Consider the following 19,956-nt stretch of genomic DNA (forward strand, 5'->3'; position numbering starts at 1 on the left):
GCAGCATTAATAATGCGGGTGCATACCACACCCAGAGTTGGATTTATCAGCATGTACCACAACTCGCATCGATGGCGTGCTTGCAGCAGCAGCACTGCAGCACTGGTTTGACATATATAGCAACCCATCCTCATACTTCACTTCCATTCACAATATCTTCCTAGGTATACATCATGGCCTCCGCAGCAGTCCAGCTCCCCACGGGGAATACCACCCTACCCACTCAGAAACCCGTTACCGGATCTTCCGGCCCGCACCATGTGCAGACCACCCTTAACTATATCAAAGAGCTTCCGGATGGATCGCACCTGGCTCCCGCTTACGTGGGCGTTCCATCTAGCTACGAACGACCCAGTGCCGTGTTGCCGGTGACTATCCACGATGTCAGTGGCCACGAGCTGGATTATACACTAGATGGCAACGGATTCCAGTTCTACTACCATACCAGTGCGGAGAAGGACTTTCTTGACGAGGACAAGATTAAACAAGAGTATTATCCGGAGATTGACCAGCTGTTGAAAGATGCGTGCGTCCCCCTCCCCTTCTCCCGTACATTCAATACTCCCACTGCATCCATCCCTACCATCCCCACCACAAACCCCCAAACCACCACTAACCCTAATCAATGAACAGAACCAACTGCACCCGCACCTTCATCTTCGACCACACCATCCGCCGCCCCTCCTCCACCCCCAACACCCCCCATCCAGCCTCCGCACCCCGGTTCAACGCGTGCACATCGACCAAAGCTACGCGGCCTCCACCGCACGGGTAAAACACCACCTCCCGGACCTCGCCCCATCGCTTCTCAAATCGCGCTACCAAATCATCAACGTCTGGCGACCCATCAAAACCATCACCCGGGATCCCCTCGCCGTCGCAGACGCCCATACCGTCCCGGATAGCGATCTCATCCCAACCAAACTGATCTACCCCGATCGAGAGGGAGAAACCTGTTCCGTGAAGCCGAATCCAGACGTGAAATGGTATTATCGGCATCGACAGGGACCGGATTTGGTAACGTTGATTAAGTGTTTTGATTCGAAGACGGATGGACGCGCGAGGAGAGTGCCTCATAGTGCGTTTGTGGTGCCGGGGACGGAGGGGGAGCCGGCGAGGGAGAGTATTGAGGTTAGGGTTTTGGTGTTTCATGAGGATGATCTTGATTGACTCGGTGCTGAGCGGAGCGAAGCACGGGGTCAGAAGAGTAGGGTATTTCCTATCAGGAGAGAATGTTTATGAAATCGTTTTTTGTTAATATTTAGTTAGGGTTGGGGGAGATTCATGAGAATGATCTTGGATGAATGTGCTTCGCTTCGCGAAGCACGGGTGTGGAGAGGAGGGATTTCTTCTTTCTTCCTCTTTTTCAATTGGAGAGATATATGAAGTCTTATAGCATGAGTTAGGGCTCCGATGTTATCTATCTCTATCGATATCGATAAGGCTAAGCCCGGCACAGACCAGACAGAGGGAGAATGGCAGGATCCACAACCACAACATTAACAATCATCAATTTCCCCAAATAAACTACCCTGAAGAGGACAGTCTCGGTATCTGTTTCAACCGTATTGCAAAAACAGGATCTAATCTGCCCCCTGCCCCCACACTGTCACTAAGTACAATGTGGTGGTGACAGTATGCAGCTAAAATGCCGTGCGAGCACGTAATCTCCCCCTCAAACCACAACATTCTTACCATGGTCTCGACCGAGTCAACCCTGCTGCCAATGGAGTATCGCTCCTTGCATGATGCAATACGCGCGATAACATGCTCACTTTACTATCTTCTATTTCATCGGTGATGAGGGGATGAGGGGATGAGGTGAGATATATGTAGGTATGTAACCCTTGCATTGACCCTCTCATTCTAGCTCTTCGGTTTTTTTTCTCACTTATCTGTTTGAATAACCTCTCGGACCAAAATGTCCCTAGAGAAAACCCCCCATCCCAGCGATGAAGAACTCCAACCATCTACCCCCGTTGACATTGACCATACCATCAAACATCCAGGTCCGCCCTCCCTCCCACCCACCCAACCCCCCAAACCTAACAATAAAAATAATTAATAGTAAAATGGTACCGCTCAACAACCTACAACGCCCTAATCCTCGGGCTCTGCAACTTCCTCGCCCCCGGAATCTGGACCGCAATGAACAGTCTCGGCGGAGGAGGATCCGAATCGCCCTACCTCGTTGACGCCGCCAACGCGCTCACCTTCGGGCTAATGGTATTTTCCTGTTTCTTCGGGAGCATTCTCGTCCGTTTCGTCGGGATCAAATACACCCTTGTCCTCGGCACAATCGGCTACGCACCATACGCAGCGGGGCTATACACCCATAACCGCTTCGGAACCGACTGGTTAGTTCTATTCGGCGCAGCGCTGTGTGGACTCTCCGCGGGGGTGTTCTGGATGGCGGAGAGTGCGATCGCGCTATCTTACCCTGAGCCCGGGAATCAAGGCCGGTTTCTGGGATTATGGTTGAGTTTTCGTGTCGGGGGGCAGATTCTCGGCGGAGCGATTAATCTGGGATTGAATGTTGGACGGAATACAGCGGGGAGTGTGTCGTATTCTGTCTTTGCTGTGTTTATTGCTCTGCAGGCTTTGGGACCAGTGGGGGGGTTATTGCTTACGTCTCCGGAACGGGTGCAGAGGAGTGATGGGCAGAAGGTTAAGTTGCGCATTGCGCATAATCCTTGGTATGAGGTGAAGGCAATGATGGGGATGTTTTGTCGACGGGAGTTTCTCCTGATAGTACCGTTGATTGCGCAGGCGACGTATACGGAGGCGGTCATGTTCACGTATTTGGATTTGTGGTTTAGTGTGCGGGTTCGGGCGTTGGCGAGTTTTTTGTCCGGGGTGTTGGCGTTGATTGGGGGGAATGTGTTGGGGTGGTTTTTGGATAGAGGTGGGCTTGGGTTGAAGGTCAGGAGTCGGGGGCGTTTTTTGTGGTGTTGGGGTTGCAGGGAGGGTGGTGGGTTTGGGCGACGGTGGTGACAACGGGGTATACATATGGAAGTGGTGGAAGTGGGCAGGTGGCGATTGATTGGTCGGATGAGGGGTTTGCGAGGGGGTTTGTGTTGTATTTGATGTGGGTGCTGGGGTTTCAGTTGAATTATATGTTTTTGTGAGTTTCTTACCCTGAGGTGGTGATGGGATGCTGACTGAATAGGTACTTTGTGGTGGGCAATTTGGCGGCGGATGAAGAAGAGGTGGTTAGGATTAGTGGGCTGTTGAGAGGTGTTGAATCGGCCGTGCAGGCGGTTTCGGTAAGCTGTCTGTCTATGCTTCGGGTTGGTTCTATGCTTCTGGTTGGTTGCTGACCATTTACATTCAGTATGGCTTGAGCAGTGTCGGCATCATGGCCTCGGTTGGTGGTACTTATATCAACTTTGGACTCTGGGGCATCTCGCTGCTCCCGGCCTGGTTGGTTATTCGTCGGTTTGGGGTAAGCTTAGAAGATCGCAAGCTGGCTAGGGAGTATGGTGGACAGATAGATGGATAGATGGATAGATCAACCCAGGAATAGATTCACCATAAGATAGATTGTATCTACAAGTTGAATATCCCTCCCCGTCGCTTCCCACTCGGGTATACCACCATCGCAGACAAAAACAGTCCAACCGTAATCCCCAACGCCGTCTGCACCATACTCAACGCCAATCCTCCCAAGGACTCCTCCGTCGACGTCGTCGTCTGGTCCGACACTGTATTATTCTTCACTGCATCCGCATATGCCAGTCCTGAGATGATCGAGCCACTGCTCGCCAGACCGGACGACACCAGCGTCCACATGCCCGGCACAATCGCCGCCGCCGCATGGCCATGCCACACCCGACTGTACAAGTTCGCACACAACCCAATGGTAAATGCCCCAATCGTACTGCCAAATCGACTGTCCAAATGGTTTGCCGTAAAGTAATACGTGGTATATCCCGCCACACCCATAAACGACATGATCGGGAGCTGCTTCCACTTGGCCTGGTTGAGAATCGCCGCAAATGCGCAGTAGATGGCCACAAACACAAACTCCTGCACGTACACGCTGCCATAGATGTTCTCCGTCTGCGCCGGGCAGGTGGTTGAATCGGTCGCATGATCGTCAATCAGCCCGTAGATGGTGAGGCCCACCGTCACGCCGTAGCCCAGGAAGAGCGAATAAATAATCGTATAGACCAGTCGGATCGATCCCGCCACGATCTGATGAGATTGCAGCTCCAGGCTGCTGCACAGCACCGAGTATCCCGGGAGGATCAGCGCAATGGACGACTCCGCCAGGGCTGAGAAGCAAAACACCGGCTGTCCGTTGGAATAGTAGATGCTCCCGAATGCCCGAGCCAGAAACGACGTGACCATCGCCACCGTCACTTCAAACACATTCGAGTATAGCGCCGACCGGGGCGCGACCACATGCTGCATGATCCCCAGAATACAGCCCAGGACAAAGATAATCGGCATGTCCACCGGACGGGCGGAAAACGCCCACGGGCCGACGGCCACGCTGGCCAGTCCTGAGAGCAGCACCAGCATCCAGGCCTTGTGGAACTTGCTCTGTCGGGTAATTAGGTCGTCCATCACTGGGAGGGCCTCTTCTGCCGACAACCGCCCGTGCAGCACGTTTTTGTAGCAATTGTGGATATCCCCCAGTCGTCCCAGATCCAGTCCATGCACGGTCCGGACCAGCTTGACCGTGGCGGTGCGGGTGAGTGGGTCATCGAACGAGATGATCATGCAGCTGGGGATGTACATGAATTGGCCCTGCACGCGCAGCACGTTGGCCGTCATCTGCATGTATTCCTCCAGGCGGTGGGTGGGCGCGCCGAATTTCATCAAAGCGCGACAAAGCTGGATCATGTAGCGTTGTCGCGTCAGCAGCGACCCGATTTTCTGTGTCAACAGCGCCTCCTTCATCTTCTTCCGTCCCTCCTTGTCGTTGGTCGGATCCTCATCGTACCACTTCTTCTTGCGACGTTTCCGTAGCTCACTCGGTAACGGCGCCAGGCCGTCTTCCGAGGAGACCGGCACAGCACCGTCGTCGTGGATTTCCTCCGGATTGTGTCCCATCTGGTGGCTCAGCAGATGCCAGAGGACACCCCCGATGAGATTCTCATCGTTGCTGTTGGTGCGCGACGGGGTCTCCCCCAAACCCAAGTTGTTGACGAGCAAATTGGCATCCGAGCCCAGGACATCCTGCAGCTTGCTGGCATATTCCTGATCCTCCATTTCCTGTTTTTCCATCATATCCCGCATCTCAATATCCTCCTGAAAGCCGTAATCTTCCGGATGCCAGGCAGAATCCAGTCCATCGCCGCCGTCGGGATCGCGACCGAGTTTTTCGGCCAGCTGGGAGGTGCCTTCGCGGATGGCTTTAAAAAGAACGCCCCAGTGGTTGCCACCGGCGGGCTGATCGCGGGTCAGCGGGCGTTCATCATTGTTGGTCGATTGGGCGCCGAGGGGGTCGTCATCGCTGGCGGGGTCGGTGTCTCGCCGGGGACCAAGACGGGTGCTGTCGTCTGGGCTGGTCATACTGGATAGGCATACTCCTGATTCCTAATGGTGGTCAGTCTCAGGCAGTGCCTGAACTTAGACAATCCGTACCACGGTACTTACATCTGTGGCGACAGTGCGGTCAAATGACAGGTAACTGCCAGTGCAAGAGAAAAGTTCAGGGAAGAGAAAACAGGAAAAGAGGTGGATAAAGGGGCGACCCACTAACCGTGGCGATGTATTCCTACTCCTCAGGTGAGGTTTCACTGTGTACAGATTCACCACGACAGTGTTGAGCACAGTGTAGAGACAGTGTTGGCACAGCGGAGAAGACAAGCGGAGAAGACGCGAGTGCTGCACCGGGGAATTCCCTTTCAAATACGCGGCCTCTGCCACGGCCACGGCCAGATCCCCTGAACGCTGAAGAGAGGAATCCGTCTGAAACCGTGGCGGATCCGCCCCCACTGCAAAGCTTCGCGTCCTTGGCACTGGCCGTTGGGATCCCTGTGTGTCGATGCCCCGGATCAGAGATCAGATTGAAATGAGTCCGATCGAACTATAGTTTAGTTGCTATAGGCAGTCAAATTGCGTGGACTACTGACTCGATAGGGGGGAGAAGCCGGGGACGGGGGATGCCCAACAACCGAGGGTCAAGATGGAGAAGATGAATAGTGAGTGGTCCCCGGCACTTCTATCCGGTCCCTCACCCGTGGTTGGTCGGATGTCACCGGACTGGCCTCCTGTTTGGCCGTTTTGCCCGTTTTGCACCGTCGGTCTGCCGTTATCCTAAAGGGGTTAGTGCCGCCAGCCGTGTTCCAGACCGATCCCAGCCGTTTTTACGCATTTCTCCCGGCTAAAAAAAAACCCAGATTTAGCAGCGAGGCATGGCATCTAGACCTTCGCTTACAGAATCTGAAACGTTTCTCAAATTCATCCCACTGCTTGTCCTCCAATGGTTTTCACCTGCACTCAGCACGGACATTGCAGTGACACATGGCATTAGCCTATATTGGCTGGGCTGCTGATGGGCAGCTGGGGGTATACTTTGGTGCTCTGGCCAACTTGGATATTCGTGGCTAACACTGCAGTATCGTGGTGGTCGATCTACTATTTGAATAGAATCACTGGAATAAATAAAGGTATCTGCCAATTGTATCTGTTCAATCTAAATGAACCAATTAAACCAGATCCAGATTAATCTCCAATATTCGTCTCAGCCTCAGGTGTCTGCAACCAGGTTCAAACCAGACCCTAAAGTAGATAAACCAAGCCAACATTAAGCAACTCAATGTTCAAATCAATGCACTTTGCAATAACATGGAGCACCCTGTCGGTGACACGGACAGCTAACCCGATGGCCTTCGTACTGGCACCAACACGTGTTCTTGTTGTTACACATCATACCGTGACAGACCTAGTCGTCAGTATAACTCGGTCAAGAATGGCTGGTGACTTACTTTCGGTTTATCTTCTTGGGGAATACCGAGCACGTCGGCGGGACTCACATCCGCGCTGCCGTAGGCAACTCCGTCAATGACATCGATCATCCCGATGTTTTCAGGAGGGACATCACCGTCGACTGTTGGGGTGTTATCGACTGCAGGGACATCGTCAACTGCAGGAACATCGTCGATTGCAAGAGTATCCTCAGCACTCTCGCCATCCAAGTGCCAAGGTACTTTGCATAGACACTGCTGGCCTGCGTTATTGCAAGGGCAGTGCGCGCGGCCTTTCTTGGCCTTGCAGAGGCACCCGTATCTAGCATCGCAGATGCCAGAGCACCTCTTTGATGGTCAGTCATGCTTCAATATTAACGGGATGAATTCACCTCGCGATTAGGAGCCAGGAGATTGTCAGCCGTAGAGACATCTCTTCCCTGATTTTTGTTTTCCTTGTCATTGTTACCGGTCTTCGTGTCATCGTTGCTATTATCCTCGGCGGATGTAACTCCAGGCCACCCCACAATACATCTGCATTCCCGACCCACGTCATGACAACTGCAGTGGGTTTTCTGATTGGGACGGTGGCACCAGCACTGCTTCAACGTGCTACATTTGCTAAAGCAGATCTGCATATGTCAATATTAATACGTATTATAGGCTGGATCACTTACCTCTCGTTCAGGCGTCAAGGAATTACCCGAAGAACCATTGTCTTCTTGATCATCGCCATTTTTCTCCTCCGTTTCATCAGGGCTCCTTGCAACTTCTTCCTCAACGCTCCTAGCAACCGCCGAACCATCATTCCAGTAAAATGAACTTACATCCGCCTCAGGCATCAAAGAATTGTCGGCCGAAAGTCTTTCACCATCCACGTCGTCATCAGTATCATCCTCAGACACATCAGGAACTGGGTCTGCTGCAGCCACGGCCGCTGCATCCTCCGTAACAGCAGCATCCACATCCCCAGTCGGGCGAATCACAGTGCGACATCCACAACGAGTGTAGGGACCTTTGCAATTGCAAACGAGAATGCGATTGTTCACCTTGCATCTGCATTTGTCATGCTGGTCACAAACACTATGGCACTGGGTTGGTCAGTATGAGCTGTGGTTTTTACGGTGGAACTTACTATAACAGGACCAGCCTGGAAAGGAGTCGCAGGGGAGACGCCGGTGTCTAGGTCCTCAAGACCGTCAGAGTCGTCAGGAGTGTCGGGAAGTGTAGTGGCAACGCCATCGTTCTCGTTGTCGGTGGTGGTAACAATGGCGGAGGTCTGGAATTGGGTCAGGGCATTCTGCATCAGCAGACTGAAGACCAGTAACAGGAGGAATAGTTTTCCGCGTGAGGACATCTTGCTCGGTTTGTGTGTAAATAAAGGGAGGTCACGGAGAGAAGAGAAAATATGGGGTGGGAAGCAGATAGGGAGTGGTAAAGTAGGGCAGGAGGGAGGAAGACATGACTGTTTATATCTCCTGGCTTCTATCGTGAATACGGCACGTGAACATGGTGCAGTGATAAACATGCATTGGTATGATGTGAATTTCTTGATGGCTAGGGATCTCATGGGTAAAGGTCTACGCCAATCCCTGGGGATAACAAAGAAACCCATTCATCTAACAGATAGTAACCATGTTGCAAATTCTGACATTACTTCACGTATTAACGTGAATCAACTTGTGTTCGACAACGCCACTTCCACAATGATTTATGTGTTGGGGGTGGGAGGAGAAAGAGATGAGTTAAACAGCCAGACGAAATCAAGAGACACAGGCAACATGAAACCAAGTGCTATCAGGTTGAAGTAATACGACCAAGATCGGGTGATGAATCGAGCAAATAAGAAATCCTAAGACTGCCATAAACTTCACCTTGTTGCAGTGGAATTCTCTACATCCGGATATTTTGACTCTGAATTTAGGATTGGTTCTGATAACCTATCTAGAACCCCAAAACATCCTCGCGATGAAGTATATAACAGCAACAGAACATAAACAGCATATATTAGTCTAAGACGCAGCTGGAGAGTCGTGAGCGCCATGTATTGTACAGATGGATAGAAGTATGCAGAAGTCAGCACTGTGTTTTGGTAACCGAGGACCGGTTATATATTTTGGGAAGCCTCCGACCTGAGAGCAACTGAACAGTGGGTTACTGCCAGGTAAAAGAGAGACACAACTCGATGAAATAAAATGACTAGCAAGGGCCTAACTCCATGCAACTCAATTGAAGAGTTAAAGTAAAAGCCGACATGACATAGCCAACTTGACCGATGACCGGTTTTCGTGGGGGTGCGGGAGAGACATGTAAAAACAAAAAATGCAAAAAGAGAAGCCCAACGCGGGGCTCGAACCCGCAGCCTTGAGATTAAGAGTCTCACGCTCTACCGATTGAGCTAGCCGGGCTAGTTCGGTGAAAGATGCTGTATTCTTGTGGTATATAATCCTACCGTTAGTATCAAAGTCATGGAGAAGACAAAGTTGGCCGCCGACTGATCTAGTGGACCATCAACTACGAAGGCGGCTGCCAAGACTAGCAGAAGGATGGAATTGCAATATCTATATAGAGTAAGTCCAGCTGTCATTTATTGAATTAAGTGGATAAAATCTGTCGCCGATCCACAGATGTACTCGAAATATGAGGACCATCCTTCCATAACGCAACCATTTCTAACCTCTGGATGTTCTACTACACTCTGAAAAGCCCCTTCTCAAACGCCATCCTCTTCACATCCTCCACCCACCCACCACAGCGGTACAACTGCTTCGACGGATCCAATCGCTTCCCACTAATAGTCACCTGGGCTGCAGGCGGCGGAACGACCTCACAACACTCCTGCTCGAATCGGATCAAATCCTCCTTGGCAATAGTCCCGATTTCTTTCTTCGAGCCTGGCACATGGCCCGGGATGGATTCAGGATCGGGAGTATCGCGGGGCGCATAGGTCATGCCCATGAGGATGGTTCCGACAACGTGGTAGAGGCGGCCACGGATGACTTGCGGGGCAGCATCCGGGTTGGTTTCGATGTAGATGGCGATGTGGTTGCGTTCGCCGATTTCTTCGGTGGTGTAGACGGTGTAGGACATTGTTGGTTGTGTGGATGGGAGGGATGGAGCTGAGGTAGAGTAGACTGTGTGGTTACAGAGATGGGATGATGTCTGTGACATAGAGGTGATGTGAGTGTACTCGGGTTGTGTTGCAGCCTGCTGCAGCCTGCTGGCATTCACACGGTCCTCCAGTTTTGCAGTGATGTGCATTCCCACGGATCGGCAGTCCAATCGGACAATCATAATTGAACCCCTGCAGACAATGCTAAGATAATAGGTCATTTCCGGAAGCCACAGCACAATAATCTCCAGGTACCTATGACGTGTCTAGCAGTCTATCATGATTATCTCCAGAGCCTTCGGCGCAGGCTCCCAACTGTCGCTGCAGAATAATGCACACCACTGTGAACCTGCAACGTCTACGTGTCAAAACAAGATGCATCTATACACCCGCCCCCATCAAGGCATCCAACCTCCCCTTAGCCAAGGCATACACTGTCTCCAGCCGGGGCATGGACACCCCGCATGTTCTCCCCAGACGCACTGCATTCCCAACAATAGCCTCGATCTCAAACGGCCTCCCCATGCGCACATCTTGCAACATACTCACCTCTCTGCCCGTCCCTTCTCGGGCGCGTCTCTCCGCCAACGCAAACCTCTTCTTGGCCGCCTCCTCATCCACCCCAGCGATCCCCACCGCCTTCGCCAAGGCCACAATCTCCATCATGATTCCCCACGTCAAATCACGCGCAAATGGCTCCGACGTCAACAGGAACCCACCATCCGTGCACAATGACAACGCACAGATCGGATTCCATGCTGCGTTCAGCAACAGCTTCGCCCATCTCGCCTCTTGTATATCCTCAAACAGCACGGCATCGCCACCACCCCGCACCATCAAATCCACGAACCGCTCCGCCTTGCGTTTATGACTCTCCGGCGCGCGGGCTGGATACGTTCCCAGCTCCAAGAGATCCAGTGTCTCTGCATGGTCAATCACCCCTGCCTCCGTCTGAATAGTGGGTAGATAGACCACTCCGCTGATTATAGGGTTGGAAGGGAACGCCTCTGCGATATCTTTCTCGATTTCGATGCCGTTCTGCGCGAGGACGATCGCCGTGGTCGGGCGATTCTCGAGTACCGGTCGCAACTGGTCCGCTAGGGAGGGAATGCGACCCGGAAATGCCTTGGTGGTGACGAGAACATAGTCGTATTCGATGTCGCGGGGACAGTCGTGGACGGAGCGGACGGTGTGGTCGGGACGGTAGGTGACGCTGCCGAAGCGGGGGCTGCACAGGCTGAAGCCTTGGTGGGCGACGACGTCGTAGTTGGAACGGCAGACAGCAGTGACGATGCAGCCGGCTCGTTGGAGTTGGTGTAGGTAGATTGCACCTACGCTGCCGACTCCGAAGACGAGGACGTTGGGGGAGGGAGAGGATGAAGTCATGATGGCATGACGGGTGACGTCGAGGTTGAGTCGGACTCGCTTGGCGGGTGCGCCCGATCCACGTGGGGCGGACCGCGGGGGCATTTTACCGGACACAACAATGGGGACATTTCCAGGTTAACTTGATTTTAACGTAATTACGAGGAATGCAATATTGTATTTGTGGGTATGTTTATATCTGTTCAACTTCATTTCAAACAATTGACTTATATAATTGTGGTGGCATGATAGCATAGTGTCACACCAAACATTGTACCCGCTCGGGCAAGAGACCCCGGTTTTCAACGCCCATATACCAGTCTTAGCTCTAGATCTTCGCCTCCGTCCTGAGATGCTTCTCGAAGAAATCAGCCAGCTGATTGTACCTATACTACTGTTAGCTGCATCGTAGGTTGAAGAGAGAGTACCCACCCCCGCTTGTACTCCGCCAAGCTCTCCTCTCCTGTCAGATTGGCACGGGCACCCATCCAGCCATGCCACATGGTCGGATAAGTCTCAACATGCCCCCCAATGCCATTACTGGCAATCACCTTAGAGTACGCCTTGACAGCATCAGCCGGTTCATCCTTGGAGGCGAGAAAGATGTGGGGAATGGTCAGCTTCCGGGCCTCCTCGACATCCACCAACCTATCCATGTCAGCAGCGGTAATTGAAACAATTTCAAGGCCATACCCAGGGTGAACTTGTCCCGAGGCGAGGAAGGGCGAGTTAGGTCCCGAGATTTGGACAGTAACCTAACAACAGTGAACGCTGTTCCATTCTTATTATGAGAGTCGCACCTTTCCACCCCAACACAATCCGAACCCAGCCCAGCCCTTCACAGACGAGAACCGAGCCTTGGCCTCCGCAATGACTTTGTTAAGGATCTCGACATTTTCAGGAATTGAAGCATGGGTGTTAATAAAACCCCACAGTGCCTTGTTCTTCTCTTCCGTGTCCGGGGGAAACCACTCGAGTGCGGCCCCTCCGCCATTGAAGAAGTCCGGGACCAACACGACGGCATTGAGACGGGCGGCGAGGAGATCAGCTCCCTGGAGGGTCTGGCTGGCGATACCGAAGATGTCGTAAACGTCAATAACGCCAATGCTGGCGTCGGTTGATCCAGTGATGTCTTGATCCATGTGAGCCACGTTACTGCAACGGAGCACTGGTGGGTTTTACGTACAGGTCTTCACACCGGCAATGTCAGAGTAGGTGCCTTTGGGAGTGTATCCCTCGGAGATGACCGGGGGAATGGTACGGCACGCTTCGCAAGTCATGATGCAGTGTCTAGAGGAATTGGACGTGATTGAGGGGATAAGTGAGACAAAGAGGTGAGATTGAGGATGACGAGGGGCCGGGGCAGGCTATGTATAGCGCCGTCTCCGCGTCAGAGATACCGCTGTCTCGGACTTTAGCCCATTCCGCCGGCCGGGATGTGAAGCAGAACCCGGGCATACGATCCACCCCAAATGCCGGGAACGGCCCGGAAGCGCGCCGGTTGGCTCTATGTTCTGAGGAGGTAATACTGGATGCATAAGACGAGTTGGAGACATCATGCCTGAAACGACATAGGAGGGAATAATCCCCGGGAAAAAGAATATAAATGCCCAGCGTTGCACGGACCACCACCGCAACACAATCACAGTCAGATTGTGCAATCACCGAGTCTCGGAGAATAACAGCTAGGCAGCAGTCAGAAGATCCTGCAGCTGCGGGCCTATCACTGGAATTGGACTTACTGCATGCTACACAACCTTCTTGGTATTTGCACAGTTCCCTTCTCCTCGGAGTTGTGTAAGCACTAACATAGCTGCAGCCATCTGTCATAGAAATCTGCCTATTCCTGGTTGATAGAGAAAAAGTAAGAAATGAGACCAAAAGAAGCAACGCTCGAGCACCTCTGCCTTTGCAGATATCATAAAGGCAGCAGGATGCCGGCTTGGAGTCTCAGACGAATACATATCTAACCACCGCTCTTTAGTATAAATCTACTAGGAAGGTTTCGTGGGATCGTTTAATCATGATGATATCTGCCGAGAATTCCTTGATGATGTACCTCGTGGCATGGGAACTCATCCTTGGTACAGCCTTGATCTTGAAACTTGCCTTCACGTTGCCATGCAAAGCATGTTGCATGTAAACTCTCGGGAGCGGGATCCATCGAGACAGTATGTGTCATAACAGTGTTAGCGACGGTTCGCCACCAGAGCTAGAGGCTTTAATGGATTGCTCCTTACGATATCAAATCCACAAGCAAGAGGTGATGGTGGCACCAATTCGAGACGTCGAGCCTTCAAGCAGGAGGGGAACCTGGCAACACTACCCTTTTAGGTCCAGCCACATAACGACAATGGCAGTGTAACAACCATCATGCCTAGGTCGATGCCAACTTGAATGCAGTCTGTCCGCACAGTCTTGATGTCAGGAGGAGACCAAGTGTACCAGTGGGCATCTGCTGTCAGAATGGCTGGGAGCCACTTCTCTTATATTCCACCAGCCCTCTCAGCGGATTCCGGTTCATCCAGTATCCCTTTCGATCGTACAATCAAACATGGGCTTTTCACTGCTATTACTGGTAGGTCTGGGCGTGGGAATCTTCCAAATCCCGAAGATCTTCTATCGTCTCTACTTTCACCCGCTGCGCCACATCCCTGGTCCCAGACTGGCAGCCATCACCCATCTTTACGACTTCTATTATAATGTCTACCATGAAGGAAAATTGATCTTCCAGATTGAAGAGCTGCATAAAATCTACGGCACGTCTCTCGGCCGGACATACGTCTAATCACACTGCTAACTCCCTAGGCCCTATTATTCGCATCGCGCCCGACGAGGTTCATATCAGCGACCCAACTTTCTACGATGAGATATACGCCTCCAGCAGACGTCGGCGGGATAAACCGGGGTATTACATACCTCTAACTGGCTTTCCACAATCCCTAGTGTCGACTACCACTCACGACCATCACCGCATGCGACGTGCTGTCGTCAGCCCTTTTTTCTCGAGGCGTTCCATCCAGGAGCTTTCGGTCGTCTCAGAAGGGTGTACGTTGAAACTCATGGACCGTCTTCAGAAATTCCACGACGAGGATAAGATTGTCCGACTGGATGATGCTTTTGCTGCTATGGCATCAGACATCATCACCTATCTTTGCTACGGTTATAGTCAAGGCTTCCTGGGCAGCGAGAACTTTGGCAGTTACATCCGCCGTGCCGTCAATGAGACTACAACGGCCAGTCATCTCAACCGCTTATTCCCCCTGCTGCCCTTATTGATGCGTATGATACCAATGCGGTTCATGTGCTTCTTCCGACCAGGTCTTGGAATTATGTATACCTATCTCAAGAAGCTTTATGAGCTATCAGCGCAAGCACTTCCGACAAACGACATGGACGTCAATAACACCGGAACCAAACGAGCAAAGTACAAGACCATACTCGCCAAACTGGGAGATCCTCGTATTCCGCCACAGGAGCGAACACTCGATCGCTTCCGGGACGAAGGCGTTCAGTTCCTAAGTGCTGGCACGGAGACGACAGGTAGCACTCTGACCTTTGCAGCGTATATCCTCGCCACCCATCCAGATGTCCTTCAACGCCTCCGAACGGAGTTGAAGCAGATTTTGCCAACACCCATAAGTACATCCACCTGGATGGACCTGGAGAAGCTGCCTTATCTGGTAAGCTTAAATCGTTTCATCTTGGAGTTGACCTTGACCGTGGCCGTTCTAGACTGCGTTTATTTACGAAACCCTGAGGCTTTCCTATGGGCCGATTTTCCGCGCTGGTCGCATCGCTCCAACAGAGACCCTCAGATATAATGATTATGTGCTTCCGCCTGGCGTAAGTCTGATTCACCTACCATTAGCTCATCACTGATTCTCTAGACAATTATGTGTTCTTCCACCTACTTCATCCACCGTGATCCAATCCTCTTCCCTGACTGCGACAAGTTTGATCCAGAGAGGTGGCTACAGGGTGAGAAGAGTGATTATTTAAAACGATACCATGTCTCCTTCTCCAAGGGTAGTAGGTCTTGTGTGGGTAAGAGGTGAGTTTCTGCCTTGCTGGAAGATATATCGGGGTGGCTAAAATTCCTAGTCTGGCCTGGAATGAGCTATACTTTGCCATCGCGTACATGGTTCGACGGTTTGATTTCGAACTGTACAACACTACTGCTGAAGATATGAAGTTTGTCTCTGAGACAGTATTTCCCAAGACCAGGCGAGGAATGATGACGGTTTACGCCAAGGTCAACAACGTGGTGGATTGAGTATACGAGTGGTTATCTTGTTCAACATGGATTACTTAGATAACAGATAGTCGATGTGATGACATGGAAAAAAAAGGTGGTTATCACTCACATCACTCACTTGCCTCTTTACCTTCACTGATTCTATATTATATGTATTTCATTATGCTTGATTGTGCGGGCAACTGTTATCACTTACCATGAATCAATTTGCAGGCGTTTTTTTTGTCAGTGCCCTCAATAATCAAGGAGAAAAAGCAGCCCCAAGTTTGAAATGTGTATGAGGTCCAAAGTACGGTCTTATTATGATGACCACAAGATGAGGCATGCAAACTATCTACAGACTCAATTGTACCTTCCTCTTCTTCCAGCATCAACCACCGGCAACGACACATACCCATCATGCGTGAGATCAGAACTACCAAACACTCAACGAATGTCACTACAGGCCATAGCCATGGAACGATCGAGCCCACTCATTCAACTAGTCGACACGACCAACACACTCTTTTCGCTTCTTTCGTTTCTCTCCAACATCCAAGATAACCCCACCCCTACATGCCCCCAAATCTACATCGCCCTCGAAGGCAACAACCCATGCGGCTACGGAACCATCTCGCTATTTACACTTCTTTTCACCCCCAGCAACACAGTCTATCTCATCGATGTGCACAGACTCGGTCTCTCCGCCTTCACAACCACCTTCGAAGACAAACCCACATCCCTGAAAACGATCCTCGAATCCCCCTCCATCCATAAAGTCATCTTCGACGCCAGCAACCCCTCCGACGCGCTTTTCTCCCTCTTCAACATCACCCTCGCTGGCATCTCCGACCTCCAACTCATGGAAAACGCCTCCCGAACCGGCTCAAAGCGAGCCGTCCTCCGCCTCTCCAAATGCATCGACCACGATAGTCCCCTCAGCTACGCCGAGAAACTCGAATGGAAGATTCAGAAGGCGCGGGCATCTTTACTCTTTGATCCATCCAAGGGGGTCCGATACCAGGTGTTCAACGAGCGGCCTCTGAAACAGGAAATTATAAATTATTGTGTTGGGAATGTGGAACTACTATCGGCATTGTACGCCGTGTATCATGAGAAATTGACCGAGCATTGGAGACGCAGGGTGGAACGGGCAACAGCGCGCAGGATTCGACAATCCCGACACAAGAATTATAATCCGTATTCGCGGAGTAAAGGGCTGGGTCCGTGGAGGAATGAGCTTACGGAGCTTTATCGGCGGCATGGGTCGGATGATGATGTGAATGATTTGTTTGATCGGTGGGAGAGGTAAAAGAAGGAGAAGGAGAATGAGGGTTGTTCGTGAGAATATCCCGATGGTAGCACGGCCGTTTGGATGGTAGTACATTAGGTAGATTCTCATAGTATTGTTGATTGGATCTCTACTATTTCCCGAACTACTCCAATATACTATTTAGATCCATCTATACGGTCACGTGATATCGCTAGAAGTCTTGCCAGTAGAACTAGGAGTAGTACTAGCGTAAGCGATAGGCTGAGAACGGCGCGGTATTTCTGCCTGACGTGCCGCGAGGCATCTTACCACGCGGCTCTCTCATCTTCCTCCGGTCTTGCCACGTCCATCACAAACTCCAACTTTAACCATCTCCGGGAAATGACTGAAGACACAAAATGCACCATCTGCTGGAGAATCGCGGAGCATGACGACAGCACGTACTTCAGGTACTACAATCTCCTGCATGGCAACTGCAACACATGCTCCATCGATGTGAACATCAACAGCCCATATTTATGCTCTACGTGCAACCATTTGAGGATGCCGCATTTAGTTGACTGTGAGATAATTAGTGGAGTGGAGTACAGTGCGACCTTTTCAGAATTTCTGGATCGGGCCCCAGAATGTCATTTCTGTCAAATCGTTGTCAAAGGCATTCTGTCATTCCCGAAAGAGTTTCTACATCATGACAGGAATCTCATCAACACACAACAGTTCAAGCTCAGCATATATCCCAACCTTGGCATTCGTGTCAATTCTATGTCGCTACGTGATGGCCTAAGATTCACTTTATGGAGACAATCAACTCGGTCCGGCCGTTTTCATATACTTGGCTATGATGGCGAGGATGTCAGGCGGGACACTGTTCCCATTCTGGATGCTTCTATCCACTGGAATGAGGTGTCGGTGTGGTTAAATACGACAGTCGAGGCAAAAAAAGTCGGACTGTCCAATCATACCCTGCAAAGGCTGAAGGTGATTGATGTTCAGCATGACCATGTCATCTATGCACCCGCTCATTGTCGATATCTTGCCCTCAGTTATGTGTTTGGAAATGTGAAGAAAATTCAAGTCCCACCTTCGGGGTCATTTGATCGACATCAACTACCCGCAACTATCCGAGACGCGCTAATCGCGTGCCAAAAGATGGGATTTAGATTTCTGTGGGTGGACCAACTATGTATCAATCAACAAGATCAGACCGAGGTCCAGGAACAAATTGACCAGATGAATCATATCTATCGCAACGCCGCCTGTACTCTTGTTGCGCAGGCGGGGGAGAACTCCCTCTATGGATTACCCGGAGTGAGCAAGAGGCGAGAATGGGAGCAAATCACGCTTCAGCTTTACGACGACACCATAGTCCAACTATCTCAACCCTTGGCTACGTGCATGCAACAAACCAGATGGGCGAGCAGAGGCTGGACCTTCCAGGAAGAGATGTTCTCTCAAAAACTAATATGTTTCACCGACTGTGGTCTTGTATATCTGGACAAAGGCCTCTATTACCCCAGACTTATCTCGGAGAAACTCGGGGATTCGACTGCATGGGCTAGCTATTATTCACTAGATAGCTATTTCTCTACATTAGATCGATACACCGCGCGAAGCCTCACGTTCGTCTCGGATAAGATACGCGCATTCACGGCTATCTTGAATGAGCACTATGGGCAAGGAAATCACCACTACGGAATTCCTCTGCAACAGATTGATCGAGCCATGCTGTGGCATCCATATTCAATAGGTCGTCGTCAGCTCACTCAGATTGAACGCGAATTTCCTTCATGGTCTTGGGCATCGCACCCTGGTGAGATCCGCCATCTCCCAAGCGCCGCTCCTCTAGCCATTTGGGCAAAGGCGGAGATAATTGAATCCACTGTCAATATGAGGGTTAGCAAACCGGCCCCAGACACCAAATGGGAGGCCAGCTACGAGTTGCAGAGACGGGAAATCATACCCTGCATATGTGCAGCATGGGAGGCAGGGTGTATCGGCAGTCCATTTCCAGGTGACATTAACCTCTGCACTGCGACAGTGTCTCGCCTGATGACCATATGGCCGACCTATGATTCATATTGGGAGGGAGCCTTTGGCCCCCAACTGCATAATGGCCTTTTCACAATCGACCACATCAGACTGCCCTCATCTATAGATCGCCTTCTCATGGTCCATTGTCAAGTTGCATACTTTAGCGTGCACTATCCAGATGGAAAACCTCTCAATCAATTTTCGAGGTGGCCTTTCTGCATTCGTTCCTCTGGTGGAAGCCTGGTAGGGGCTATATGGATCGCAGAATATTTTAAAACCCCTTCCTCACCGTGGAAAGGAGAGTTTTTACTCTTGTCGGTATCAAAGAACCCACATTTCGATCTTGACCTGGCATTAGATGCTGAAAATGACGATCATGACTTCCTGGATATATTACCTCGGAATGAACGAGGACAACTGCCCGATCCTAATTTCCCGGCCTATGCAAAATTCATGGGCGTGAATGTGGTGAATGTGATGCTTATCGGACGGTCAACGAATGATGGTATCGCGCGCCGTATCGGAGTGGGACAGATCTTTCTCAAGAGGTGGGCTGAAGCGGAGAGACAGTTTAAAACTGTTGTTCTGGAATGATGATTGTTTTGTACTTGAATATACCACTTTAGGGGTCTTATCGACTTGCTCACACCCAGCTAGACCGATTGCTATATACAATGTAGACCCTTTTTCATATCCCCCCATGCAAACTCTCACCAATCCCCCAGTTGTACAGAATGTTCCCGCTCTGTTTCGGCCAACTGTAACCACCATAATGCTTTCCTATATATACAGAATACAATCAATCCGAATGGATAATTTGGTAAGATTTCTTATCTGTTGAATGATCGGGGGTAGTATGAATGGGTGATTATGGAGTAGTATGCTCGTTAGGGTTGATGTTCCGTTCCGGATTCCATATTATCGTGTGTATTGCTTGATAATAACGGGTTCAGGTTGGAGATTCTCGACCGTTGGAAACTCATGCTTAGGGCTATTGTTGTGGTTATTGTTGATGATG

General features: G+C 50.9%; 8 protein-coding genes and 1 non-coding gene across 9 annotated transcripts; 5 read left to right on the forward strand and 4 right to left on the reverse strand.

Annotated features, from left to right (window-relative positions):
* Positions 1-69: 69 nt before the first annotated feature.
* On the forward strand, positions 70-1,531 carry BO94DRAFT_539708 (uncharacterized protein). The gene is made up of 3 exons (XM_025612759.1): positions 70-526; positions 634-723; positions 750-1,531. Exons 1-3 carry the CDS (start codon positions 174-176, stop codon positions 1,168-1,170), a joined length of 864 nt encoding a protein of 287 aa, XP_025462729.1. The 5' UTR covers positions 70-173; the 3' UTR covers positions 1,171-1,531.
* A 390-nt stretch (positions 1,532-1,921) lies between these two features.
* BO94DRAFT_569478 (DUF895 domain membrane protein) lies at positions 1,922-3,502 on the forward strand (the record flags this gene model as incomplete). The annotated part of the gene is made up of 5 exons (XM_025614738.1): positions 1,922-2,009; positions 2,069-2,922; positions 2,964-3,124; positions 3,170-3,266; positions 3,335-3,502. 5 exons carry the CDS (start codon positions 1,922-1,924, stop codon positions 3,500-3,502), a joined length of 1,368 nt encoding a protein of 455 aa, XP_025462730.1.
* BO94DRAFT_539710 (threonine/serine exporter family protein) lies at positions 3,419-5,643 on the reverse strand. Its single transcript, XM_025612760.1, has 2 exons — positions 5,608-5,643; positions 3,419-5,547 (listed from the first exon to the last, which is right to left on the reverse strand). The coding sequence occupies exon 2, from the start codon at positions 5,521-5,523 to the stop codon at positions 3,550-3,552; it is 1,974 nt and encodes a 657-aa protein (XP_025462731.1). The 5' UTR covers positions 5,524-5,547; positions 5,608-5,643; the 3' UTR covers positions 3,419-3,549.
* Positions 5,644-9,255: 3,612 nt separating this feature from the next.
* BO94DRAFT_t282 lies at positions 9,256-9,328 on the reverse strand. The gene has a single exon. It is a non-coding gene; the product is annotated as a tRNA-Lys (tRNA).
* A 283-nt stretch (positions 9,329-9,611) lies between these two features.
* BO94DRAFT_477008 (uncharacterized protein) lies at positions 9,612-10,010 on the reverse strand (the record flags this gene model as incomplete). The annotated part of the gene is made up of 1 exon (XM_025608623.1): positions 9,612-10,010. One exon carries the CDS (start codon positions 10,008-10,010, stop codon positions 9,612-9,614), a length of 399 nt encoding a protein of 132 aa, XP_025462732.1.
* A 403-nt stretch (positions 10,011-10,413) lies between these two features.
* Positions 10,414-12,677, reverse strand: BO94DRAFT_560511 (uncharacterized protein; the record flags this gene model as incomplete). Its single annotated transcript, XM_025614158.1, has 5 exons — positions 10,414-11,368; positions 11,830-12,045; positions 12,091-12,152; positions 12,198-12,462; positions 12,580-12,677. The coding sequence occupies 5 exons, from the start codon at positions 12,675-12,677 to the stop codon at positions 10,414-10,416; spliced, it is 1,596 nt and encodes a 531-aa protein (XP_025462733.1).
* Positions 12,678-13,951: 1,274 nt separating this feature from the next.
* BO94DRAFT_569484 (cytochrome P450) lies at positions 13,952-15,749 on the forward strand (the record flags this gene model as incomplete). The annotated part of the gene is made up of 5 exons (XM_025614739.1): positions 13,952-14,156; positions 14,206-15,080; positions 15,133-15,243; positions 15,288-15,451; positions 15,502-15,749. The coding sequence occupies 5 exons, from the start codon at positions 13,952-13,954 to the stop codon at positions 15,671-15,673; spliced, it is 1,527 nt and encodes a 508-aa protein (XP_025462734.1). The 3' UTR covers positions 15,674-15,749.
* Positions 15,750-16,109: 360 nt separating this feature from the next.
* Positions 16,110-16,946, forward strand: BO94DRAFT_477058 (exonuclease; the record flags this gene model as incomplete). Its single annotated transcript, XM_025608625.1, has 1 exon — positions 16,110-16,946. One exon carries the CDS (start codon positions 16,110-16,112, stop codon positions 16,944-16,946), a length of 837 nt encoding a protein of 278 aa, XP_025462735.1.
* Positions 16,947-17,669: 723 nt separating this feature from the next.
* Positions 17,670-19,532, forward strand: BO94DRAFT_526633 (HET domain-containing protein; the record flags this gene model as incomplete). The annotated part of the gene is made up of 1 exon (XM_025610357.1): positions 17,670-19,532. One exon carries the CDS (start codon positions 17,670-17,672, stop codon positions 19,530-19,532), a length of 1,863 nt encoding a protein of 620 aa, XP_025462736.1.
* Between the last annotated feature and the right edge of the window lie 424 nt (positions 19,533-19,956).

Source organism: Aspergillus sclerotioniger, assembly GCF_003184525.1.
Source record: "Aspergillus sclerotioniger CBS 115572 chromosome Unknown BO94scaffold_38, whole genome shotgun sequence".
In the NCBI taxonomy this organism is placed as follows: domain Eukaryota; kingdom Fungi; phylum Ascomycota; class Eurotiomycetes; order Eurotiales; family Aspergillaceae; genus Aspergillus; species Aspergillus sclerotioniger.